Source organism: Podarcis gaigeae (assembly GCF_964106915.1).
Source record: "Podarcis gaigeae genome assembly, chromosome: 6".
In the NCBI taxonomy this organism is placed as follows: Eukaryota; Metazoa; Chordata; class Lepidosauria; order Squamata; family Lacertidae; genus Podarcis; species Podarcis gaigeae.
Window position 1 is genome coordinate 65,921,977 of NC_139682.1, and position 12,278 is coordinate 65,934,254.

The following is a 12,278-nucleotide window of genomic DNA, read 5'->3' on the forward strand; positions in this document are numbered from 1 at the left end:
GCCCACTCGGGGCCTCTTGTCCGATGGCTTCTCAAAACCACCTGCCTCCATCGGCTTCTTTTGGCCTGCTGGCTGCTTATTCTTCTGACACCTGTTTTGCTGGTCCCATTACTTTATGCTTCTTTTCCCTAGGCCAGGAAGCCTGCCTTGTTTCTATTCCTACTGTCGCAACAGATTGGCCTAGAGTGGCTTCCGAGAGGAATGTTCTGTTTCATGGTTTGATTTGCCGGGAGGCAGGTTTTTTTTAATTAAACTGATAATTGTTTCAAGTACTACAACGTAACTGTTTGCCGTGAGGAATTTTTATATTCCAGCCGCAACCAGCTGGAATGGTTCTGTGAGGAAAACGTAAAAAGTGGTATTTTACTCAGAGTAGCCCTGTTGGCGTCGGCGGACCTAACTTAATCACGTCCATTAATTTCACTGGCTCTTATTAAAAAATTAGTTGAATCCCACCCAAAGTTTTCTTAAAGGGACGATTTACTTTTCTAACAGCTTGAATGATGTGCAGTGCCTGCCTGTGAGATGTTAGAGCAGCCAGTGCCTTTGCTGCCACTGCATACATTACTGCATTCCAGTACAGTGGTATCTCAGGTTAAGTACTTAATTGGTTCCGGAGGCCCGTACTTAACCTGAAACTGTTCTTAAGCTGAAGCACCACTTTAGCTAATGGGGCCTCCTGCTGCCGCCGCACCGCCGGAGCACGATTTCAGTGTCATCCTGAAGCAAACTTCTTAACCTGAAGCACTATTTCTGGGTTAGCGGAGTCTGTAACCTGAAGCGTATGTAACCTGAAGTGTATGTAACCCGAGGTACCACTGTACAGATGGATTGAAAACATTACCTAACTGTATAAAAATAAGAAGCCCCTCATTATTATTTTTAATTATTTTTTAGGCAGCCAGAATTTCATGCCAACAGTTGCGTTGTTAAAATATTCCTGATCTTCATTACCGGTAAATGTAAGAAGAGTTCTGGTTTTCATATTTCCTTTTTCTTTTCTTTCTTTCTTTTTACTATTATGAAGTGCTTCCAGACAATCCCAACTTTCCTTACCGGCGGTATGAGCGCCTTCCTCCAATCCACCAGTTTTCCATAGAGAGTGACACAGATCTCTCAGAAACAGCCGAACTTATTGAAGAATATGAGGTATTTGATCCTGCAAGATCTCGGCCTAAGATCATCCTTGTCATAGGTAAGAAGGCAAGGAGAACGAATAGTTTTCTTGGATTAAGTGTGGCTTTTTTTTTAACCGTTTAGCCAATGGATTAACTGTTTGAAATGGGTATCAATTCATAGATAACTTTGGAGGATGAGGGTTAAGTGATGTAGGCAAATTGACTGACCGGGAAAAACAAATAATTGTTTGGAAAACCATATTCAGCAAGTTGCCCAAATGCCGAAGTGTTTTGTTATTAGTGCCAGGGACTGCCAGATGTAATAGGCAGAAGTGGCAGTGCCTCCAGCGTCTCCAGAATAACCAAAAAGCCTATAAATAGGAGAAACTATCAGACTTCATATCCAAACCTTTGGGATACCAGGGATAGTTACACCCTATGTGCTTCCTAATAGCACACCTCTTTCTGATGCTCCAAACAGAATGGGCTGTTTCACTTTTATTTGATAGGGGACAAGGCTGCAACTGGGGAAACCCTTCAAGGGAGAAAGCATTTCCTCCCCAAATATGGGGGGCAGTGTGGCGTTCCCTCCCTTCACAAAGTTTCACCAGCTTAAACCTTTCCCTTTGAAAAGAGAAGGGAGCAAGTTGGTTAACTGGAGAGCAAGCAAGGGAGACACAGCTGGACAGGCAACTTTGAAAAGCAGTGACATTGACAAGAAAATTTTCAATCTCCTGGTCTCCACTGATGGGAGAAGCCTTTGTTTTGATTGCCATTCTTAAGGGTTCTGTTCTCATCAGAAAGAGTTCTTAGCTCTCCTTAGCTCAGTGGTTTTCAACCAGTGTGCCGTGGCACCCTGGGGTGCCTTGAATGATAGTCAGGGGAGCTGCAGGTAACACTGGCCTCTGTCTTCCTCATCGGGTGCCTTCTTGCATCTCTGCCTCCCAAAGGCATGCACAGCTGTTTGTTGCAGCAGCCCGACTAGAAGGTCCCCAGGTGAATGGGAGCCTCTGGGGCTGGCCAGGGGGAGCTTCCCAGCCCCCTGTGGGGCAGTGTGAGGAGGCACCTCTCTTTGGGGCAAGGGGGTGCAGCTCAGAGACCAGAGGTGGCAGCAGCGGCTGCCCGGAGGGCCTTCAAGGAGAAGGATAGGAGAGTAGGCTGAGGGAACACTTTACAAGGTGTTCAAAAAAGGGTGAGATGCTGCCAGCTGTGCCGGAAAGAGGTGACATAACTGGGCTCCTGAGCCCCACAGGGGTGCCACAGAAAGAATGCAGTTGGTCAAGGGAGCCGTGGACTCAAAAAGGTTGAAAACCTCTGCCTTAAGTGTTAAAAGAGCAGCATATTTAACCCTTTCCCGAGGCTGCAGCTCAGTGTTAGTTGCTAAGAGGAGGATGAGGGATCCCCATGACAGGTGCATTTAACTTAATAGCAGTGTAGAGTGGCTTTGCTTACCTGACTTTCCAGTGTCAAGTGTCTCCACCAGATACTGAGACTGGGAGGGATGAGGGGGCAGGTGCATTGGATTGGCTCCACTGCCACACCTGTACAATGCTCCCCTCTGTCTCACCCATCTCCCTATCTGCAGGTGATGTGCAATGTCAGGAAATGCCACCCTCCCTAGTAGCTTTTGATTTAACCCTTGGTTATAGCAGTCAGGGAAAGAAAGAAAGGTAGTGCATTTAATTCCCATGGCTGCGGTTCAATTGAAATCACACATTTCGTGCACTTTCCCACCATTAACAAGTTTTTTCTTTGTGGAACCCCTTGGGCTGCATTGTGGCACTCCAGGGTTCCATTGGACCGCAGTCTGAGAAATCTCCTAGTGTGCAGCTAGTTAGCAATTTGGAGAATGTTACATTCCACATCTTTGGGAAAGATTTTGGCAGACTGGCATAGGTGGTGGGTAGTTCGTAATGAATCTGAGAAAATATAATTGCCTTTTTTCTTATAAATAATAGGTGGTCCGGGAAGTGGAAAGGGAACCCAGAGTCTGAAAATAGCTGAACACTATGGATTTGAGTACATATCTGTTGGTGAATTGTTAAGAAAGAAGATCCACAACACAAGTAGTAATCGAAAGTGGAGCCTGATTGCCAAGATAATTACCACTGGAGAGTTAGCCCCACAGGTACAAACATGGCAATGGCATGTTACTCGCTTTGGCAAGATTTTTGTATGCATTTTTTAATATATACTATTAACAAACTAATAAACCTTCTTGTGCTTGTTTTTCACACTGCAAGGAAACAACCATCACTGAGATAAAGCAGAGATTAATGCAGATTCCTGATGAAGAGGGTATTGTTATTGATGGATTTCCAAGAGATGTTGCTCAGGCTCTTTCCTTTGAGGACCAAGTAAGATATTTGTTATTCAAGACAACTTAACAAGTTTAAAGAAAAATATGATAAGCTCTTTTTGTTAAGAAGCTGAATGCCAGAAAGACTAAATATTACTCTTTTCAAATCAGTAGGCATTGCCCCAAATTCTTTGTAAATGCTTGATTATATGCAGATCAAAGGCTGTTTTCTTGACATACATTTTGGGAGTATCATGATCCCATGCTCTTCAAAACAACCAGAATTCTGTCATGTATCGAACAATGACAGCACTTTCTTTCCTATATAATTAAATGGCTCCAAAGGGAAGAAAAATATCCTATTTAACAAATCGTATTTTTCATACATTCCTGATTTTAAAAGCAAAGAGAAAAGGTTATTCCTTAATGGCACATTTTCAGTGCTCATTAGGAAGAGCTCAATTTCATCAGCATATTTTTTCACACAGAGAGGCAGCCTAAAGGTTATTATGGGCTTCTGAACTAGAATACAGCATTCATACAATAGCTTTTGTAAGACAAACGTGTTAGGTAATAGTACACCTTTTATTGAATTAGCTTTTTGTGTGATCTCAAATTTTGCTTTAACTCAGTTTACTTTGCTATTAAATTTTTATTGTGCTTGAAAAAGATGTCTTGTGAAACTTGCTTGTCTTATCACTTAAGATGCCGATTAATAGTTATTGAAAGTGATTTGTACTGCAGGACATATTGACTAGACATCTTTGTACAAGCTGCTTTTGCAGGGAAAATGACTAATTCATGTGTAGAACAGATTCTTCAGAGTTTGTCCTTATTTTGAGCTCATCGGGATTCACTTCTGACATTTCATATTCTTGACCAAAAGCTACCCCAAAATACATTTTGAGAAATACAGTTGTTTAGTAGGATGCTTCATTAATTTATATGAAAGCAAGCCAAGTGATGAAAATCCTGTGTTTTGAATTGATTTCACATTGCCAGATACGGAAACAACCAATATGACGTTTGGTTAAAGACACAAGCAAAGGTTACATTTCAAAAGTGCATTGTCTGGGAGTTTTACCAAATTCTGACTAACCTCTGGAATGAGAAAATACAATTGCTCCAGAGCACCCTCTCCTACTTATGATGGCTAGACCAACAGTGCAGGAATACTTGTGATGAGTCAGATGGAACATAGATTAGAACTCATCTTATGAACCACATCATAGCAGCAATGGTGCTTTGGCACCATTGTGTCCATGCAGAATTGGTTAGCAGACCTGTTCTGAGTGGCAATGGGCATTCTACACTTTGTTCCTTGTATTAAAGTGGAAGATCTTTCAGTGGCCCACTGTGATGAATTTGCAAAGCACTTTGGTTCGAAACAAGTGATTGTGTCTGTTTTGAACTGGATTTCATGTTGAATGTACCTTTCAAAGCTGCTTGTCGGCTGTTATCAATAGCTTTTAGTTTGTGAAGTCCTAAAGATGTTGACAAAATCATAGAAGGTGTAAGGCCCATCACTTTTGAGCTTGATGGTTGCCATGCTGGGTGGGATTAGGGTGACCAGAGACTCTGCTAACTTCCCGGAAGGCCTCGGATGTAGTGCTTGATTGTTGAACATACAGTATTGGTTTTTCAATGTATGGTGCTCCACAAGGTTCCATCTTATACTTTATTCTATTTAACATCTCTATAAAAGCACTGGAAGAAGGTATTTGGATTATATTGGTTTTCGAGGATTGCTTTGTTTGAAAGTTAAGTTATGAAAATCATTGGTGAGGAGGTTGCGTGTTTTGGTCTCCTTGCCCTTTTGCTAAAGTTAAGGATGTGCTTAACTCATCTATCGGCTTAGCTGTTTGTCTCAGTAATTTGTCACTCAGACTGAGACACCTCCCCTCAGCTTCCTCATGTTCATAGATCCCAGTCAGACATGACTTTTTTGAAAGGCACCTATGCAATCAACCTTACTCTTGTAATGTAGGTGCAGCATAGTCTTCAACAGCAATTCATTTATTAAGCAAGCAAACAAACAAACAAACAAACAAACAAACAAACAAACAAACCACTTGATTTTTAAAACTCCATAAAGTGTCCAGGTAAAAGCATAGAAGACATGTCCAAAGCTATAAGTCAATTAAAAACAAACTTACATTGAATAATCATACCTAAATACAAATATAAAATCTGTAAAGCATTAAAACAAATATAAATAAGTGCTGTTTTTATTTTATTAATGGTAGTGCCATGGTTAAGTGGTGGACAAATAAACAGTAAAGATGACTCTTAACAAACTGAAACAGAAATAGGCTGGCATCATAAAAATAAATATCATAGATCTAAACAGGCAGCAGAAAGCAAAATAATCTTCCCCATGTATGTTATTATGTGACGCACAATGCTTCTGTAATATCTATAGAGCACCTAAGCAGCTAGTTAATTGAAAAAGACCTTTGGATTCTTGGAACAGTTTTGATTAACATATAATTTCTCAAATACTGAATTTTGATTTGCCCTTTCTTCAAAAGCATTAGGTAAACAAACACTTACTTCTCCAGCATAACACATTTCAGTGAGTTAGCAAATATTAGGAAGCTCTTTAAATTCGAAATGCATGTTGGAAAATGCTGAGAAAGAGGTCTGGCTTAACATTTACCTGTCATCCAAGCTGAAAGTCAGTGAATCACCTGCAAGACTAGCATATTAAATACCATCCTCTGCTCCAGTGAGGCCCTCTTCAATGTCAGCCAAGCATTCTCAAGCGGATGTGGGCTGACTATAGTTTAATAGCAGTTTTCTTCAAATGTTCTTACTCCATTCCCCCCCCCCCCCATTCCTGTGTTACATTCATCTATTGGAACGAGTGTAAAAGTCTGTATATCATAATGGGCTTGAATTTATTTACTGCTGCTATAGTTATCTTATATAAATGTGAGTGCAAAGGACAGAGGGCCTATTGTAAACCAAACAGCAGCAGTTACTTATAAAATGATAAATTTTAGGGCTAATAAGGAGAAATAAACAATCTGTTGCCCAGTTTTCTAGGCAACACTGTAATAGAAAATATTGACAAAACCACAAGCCAGAGCATACTCCAATCTCCTAGTTCAGCTCCCCGAGGAGAGGCAAGCTGCTTTGACCACTCTAACATATCATCTCACATCATTTTTATTACCTTCCCACTTCTATGAACACATGGAGTTTCTATATCAGCAACTTTCCCTGTTCACCTCAATGACATAAGACAGCTGCAAGCTTATATTCTTTAATGCATGTAGACTGCTCTATTCACTGTAGTGAACAAGGAAACCTTAGTAGGCAGTTTTTACCACAACCCCACACATGCAGGGGATCATTGACTAGGGCATATGTCTGCATGAGTGGGAATGAGCAGAGTTTTCCCCATGCCATATATCCTGTTGGGGCAAGACTCTGTATTTACAATAAAATGAATACCAGTTATGTAGGCAAACTACAGGGGAAGTCATGGCTTCTTATATTTATTCAAGATAGCTATCAGCCTCTCTCTTCCCTGTTGGCAGCTAATCAGAGAATTTAATATTCCATGTCTGGATGGATTCACAAATTCATATCAACTGATTTATCAGTTGATGACTGCAGTATCAAGTCTTGAGTTCCAGGCAGGAAAGATCTAACATAGATCAAGCATCCTAGATTTGAACGTAAGAGTTGTCCTGGATCAGACCAGTGGCCATCAGGTCCAGCAGTTTGTTCCCAAACTGGCCAACCAAATATCTGTGGGACCCTCACAATCAGGGCATGAGTGTAGTAGCGCTCCACCACTAATGATCCCCAACAACTGGTATTCACAGGCATATTGCCTCTGATATTTGAGACAACATGTAGCCATCATGACTAGTAGTCATTGGTTGCCTTCTCTTCCATGACCTTTCATATGATCTCACACCATCTCCATTAATCATTTTCAGTGGAAATATTAACATATTCAGCTCACAGTTAACAAGTGCAGAATAATCAAATCCAGTGATGTATATGCAAAGATGAACTGATCCGGTTTGTTTGTAAGATAAACCAGAATGTCCACTTTGAGGATGGATTGTCATTTTATTCCCCCACATTTTATTAGCGGGTATTATTTTTCTGGTCTGGCCCTTCTGAATAGGAGTAGTAGTAGTCTCCTGAGTAGGAGTAGTTTCCTTAAAATGTATTTATTATGCATTAATGACATTTATATACCACCCTGTAATTCTCTTGGTGGCTTATAATAAAGATTCTCTGAGTTGCTTACATTAAGGGCTGTGGGCTATCCACCTGTTTCTAAATTCCTCATCCAGCTTTGAAACCAGTGGGAGTTTTAAAGTTTAACTAATTAGAAGTAATTGGTTGCACATAGAACATATAACTTACATAATTGCTAAGTATCACTACAATAAGCAATTAGGAGGAGCCTGGAAGCTTCTGTCTCCATGTTTTATTAAGCATAGTTTAGCACTATGTCTAAAACACTAAGTAGTGGTTCATCTTAACTAAGATTTATTGAAGGAAGACAGAACCATGGTTTGAAGTTGGCTTGTTTAAAGCATGGCTAAGACTATCCACAGTTTATCCTGCTTTGGGTGCAGGACTAAATTTTGATTAATCAAAAACTGAAGCAAACACTTCTGAATTCTTCCAACCATGCTCAAGGCTCAAGGTTTAGCACAAGCATAGACAACTTCGGCTCTCCAGATGTTTTGGGACTACAACTCCCATCATTCCTAGTTAACAGGACAAGTGGTCAGGGATGATGGGAGTTGTAGTCCCAAAACATCTGGAGGGCCGAGTTTGCCTATGCCTCATTTAGCAAGTCTCCCACTGTGTATCATATTGTAAACATGTAGAAGCTCCAACAGCTATAGTTATCACTTTCATTGTTTTAGCTGTTCATTCTTTGGATTGTCATTTGATTCACGAAAGGAAAATGTCACCAGTTTGAAATACTGAAGACATTAAGCTTATTTTAAAATGAAACAGTGACTAAGAAGGGCTTTATATATATATATGGAGGGAAAAGTGATTCAGTGGTGCATTGAATGGTAACCTGTGCTGTGTGAATACAAAATAGATTCTAATTTTTGCAGTGACTCCATTAATGTCACTGTTACATGCAGAATAGGAATATAAATGATCATTTATACTTGCCTAAGGAAATTTACTACAGCATGGTAGTCATTATAATTTCTTCTTTGTAAGCAATCTCCTTCCCAGAAAGGGCAATGATATCTCAAATGCAGAGGTAAAACAGAAAACGCCTTAGAAAGAAATGGAGTTCCATCTTTTGCCACACACAAAGTGTGCTTTCTTTTATTTATGCTAGCTAAGGCATAGTGAGGACTTCAAGGACATACGTCTCTGAAGGTGGAACACAGCAATTCACTATGGATGTACTGTGATCTGAGAATAATGTACAGGTTATACATCTGTAGGGCTATGTATGGAAAATGTTTTGTGCCATTCATTTTTGTGTAAATGTGAAGCTACCATGTGGGCATTGCAAGCATAGCCTTTCTTTTTAAAAAGAATTTGCAGTTGTGGCATATAAAAGAAGGAGCCTTAATTCAGTTCCATTTTAGCTTGATGGCAAAGAGTCATTTTGGAGCAGCATCTCTGCAGGTGCCTTTCTGCAGCATGCATATCTTTGGTCCTGTACCACAGTGGGTTAATCTGTGGTGGGATGGTGAATGCAGGGCCCTGCCTTGCAGCAATATAGCAGACTACATGACCTGCAGCATTGATGGGCAACCTGTGGCCCTCCAGATTTTGCTGGATACAATTTACATCATCCCTGACCAGAACTGACCATAGTAGCTGGGCTTTTGGAAGTTTGGCTTCAACATTCACAGCTTCCCCAACCCAGCTGTATGGTCCTGTGAAAAATAAGGACTACCCTGTCAAATAAGCAGCAAAATTATCAATCTGAACATCTTTTTCATATATAAAAATGCCGGGCCTTTTAATTGTTCTTTGGAAGACCATTTATTGCTGCTAGTTTTATCTGCTATTTTACTTCTTTTGACCTTTTGTAGTATTTTATTGTTACAATTATTTTCTTATTGTTTGCTGTGCTGTTTGTCAACATAACTATCCCCAGGGCACCTCACACTAATGTATGTTATTTGTAAAATAAATAAAAAGTCTGAAGTGCAAATTGCAGTTATAAAGCAAGAGTGGGATACAAAATGTATCTAAAAACTCCTACTCTAGATAGCTAGCAGCCTATCTATATACAGATTCAGGAAACGTGGCTGACCTTATCACTACTTCCTTCCTATGCAGATTTTTTTTCTTAATGTGCATAGGTTACTTGAGAAGCAGCCAAGTCACTAAAACAATTCCAGTTACAAATAGTTTAAATCCAAACTATATTAATAATGTTGCTTGTGTCAAGACTCTGGAGTGACCAGGAATGAATTTCCTGATCTGAGCCTGTTGCTGGTGATCAGGCGTCCACTGAACCTGAGGCTGGCAGGTCTGAGACCCATCAAACCAAAGCCAAGGCTGTCTTGGATGCATTGTTCTGAGTCCCAGGAACTGCAGCTCTAGTCCAACAGTGCAAAGGGCCATGGGGCACAGAAGTGCCAGAGCGTTGGTTGGCCCTTTAAGAATTTCCAGTTCTTCGAAAGGGGCAGGGCATAGAAGCCTTATAGCAAGTCATTAGTAGTGCTGTGAGCAACACCCTGCTTTGCCCCATGGGTGCCTTCACAGAACCAGAGCAGGATAGTTTGCCTTGAGTGCAGGCCATTGTTGCAGTGGGGCTGACCTAAATAAGGATAGGGGAATCAACACTTTCAACTTGAAGTGGCTTCAAGCTTGATTGGGGCCCCACACCTACAATTCACACTGGGGGACAATTGGAAGCTTTCCCCCCAATGCAAAGTGCAGGTGTGGGGTGGTGGAGGATCTGGATTGGGGGCACAGGGGAGGAGCCAAAATCTATGTTAAAAAAAACAACAACCCTACCCCTTTTACTGCAGTCCATGCAGCCTGCCCCTTCTCCAGAGAATATTAGCACTATTATGTAGCATATGCACCAAACTTCAGTTTTATACAGATTCTAAAAACACCTTAACAGCTTTGTGTGATGTCCAAGTGTCTTATTTCCTATTCGTTCCTATTCATCTATCAGTCTGTGTCACACAAAAATAAATACGCAGCAAGTTTTGTCTTGATGGTTTCTACTCAAGAATGCAATGCCCTGCTGTTTATTCTCTGTACTGTTCTCAGAGGTTTTCCTGTATGCATTATCAAAGTAAGCTTTAGGCCTGCTGTACAAAAATTATTAAGAATTCCCATTGATTTTGCCTGCTAAACTGAGAACAAAGGACATGATTGAAGGGGGGAAAGGGTTACAAAAAGCAGTCAAATCAGATTAAAACAGTTCTTCTTAACGTCCCATGAATACTTTATATTCAATAGGGAATGAATCGATGATACTCTGAAAGTGCTTAACAAACATTAATGGATTTGGATGAATCATGAGCCATGACAACTTTCTTGCTCAGCTCCCTAGGGAATTATTGTTCCTTTCACAACTGAAGGAAGTGAAAATGTGTCAAAGAATCCCAAGTTTTATGATGCTCTGTAACATAGGTTATATTTATTTTGGGAGTTACCAGCTTTATATTATAGTAACTGAATCACCTTTTCATAGGATTTAAGATTCTCCAGCTCAAGCCTGTGAATGAAAATCAAATGTTAGCTATCTCAAAATACACATTTCTGCATCGTTTTGAACAGAATTAACACTTTGCAGGTATAATTCATGGAGACACACACGATTTGGAAAGCTGCGCATTACACTATTGCAACCAGAATAAGTTTGTGTATCCATTACCAGCATAAAATGCAGCTGGGTTGTTCCTTTTTCTCAGTTTGGATCAAAACTGGTTTGGGGAAAGGGGCATCAAAACCCATTATTTCTTAAGAAACAACAGGATAGATATGGAGTGTGGCTAGATATGGAGTGTGGAGAGTAAATAGGAGTTCTGTCAGACCTACCACACATAAATAAGGCTGTAACAATGGTTGTGTGACCTGTTCTCCTGTAATGGACACAGATGAGAAACTTCTTGGGCAGGCATCTCATATTGTGTTGTCACAATGTTTGGCCATTCAATAATAATAATAATAATAATAATAATAATAATAATAATAATAATAATAATAATTTATTTATACCCCACCCATCTGGCTGGGTTTCCCCAGCTACTCTGGGTGGCTCCCAACAGAATTAAAAGCACAATAAAACATTGTGGTACTCCTTCTGATTGTGACCTCTTATTGGACTGTTTGAAGCTGCCCTCTTTGGCGGGAAGAACACCCCTTAATCCTGCTGGGTGCGAACATGTTCTGGCTGCCAAGGATGAAGGCGGAGCACGAGGGGACGCAACCATCACCCCACCCCTGTGGAAGCAGTGAGCGGCCATTCTAGGCCAGCTTTGTCTTGAGTTACTGAGTACCTGTCAGCTGGCCCTGCAGCCAAGAAGATAACCTAACCAAGCCTTTTGACCTTCCATATTTAAAATCTATTTTCATTCTCAGAGCCTCCCCTTTCTTTTGAAATATCTAACAAGGTGGCTTGATGTGTGGATGGTCCTGAATCCATCCACCACTATTAGTACATCAGTGACAAGTTGCAGAATGCATCCACGAAAACACACATGTCCAGAGGGGCCCTTTCTGGATTGAATCTTAGGATCAAAGATGTTTACTAAAGGCTTGTTTACTAATTCCTTCAATTCCCTTCTGTATTGGTTTTGTGTTGGCTTCTGTGCTGTTACTGTTCCTGGTATATAATGATAGGAACTCACACATACTGTTAATTAATCTGAAACTGC

General features: G+C 40.5%; 1 protein-coding gene across 1 annotated transcript in view; it reads left to right on the top strand.

The window, feature by feature from the left end:
• The window catches only part of AK5 (adenylate kinase 5), an 84,185-nt gene that overhangs the window by 12,423 nt on the left and 59,484 nt on the right, over positions 1-12,278 (top strand). Inside the window, exons 3-5 of the mRNA XM_083743085.1 lie at positions 1,028-1,195; positions 3,077-3,246; positions 3,362-3,475. Of these exons, the coding sequence (XP_083599211.1) occupies positions 1,028-1,195; positions 3,077-3,246; positions 3,362-3,475 (452 nt within the window). The remainder of the gene's footprint in view (positions 1-1,027; positions 1,196-3,076; positions 3,247-3,361; positions 3,476-12,278) is intronic.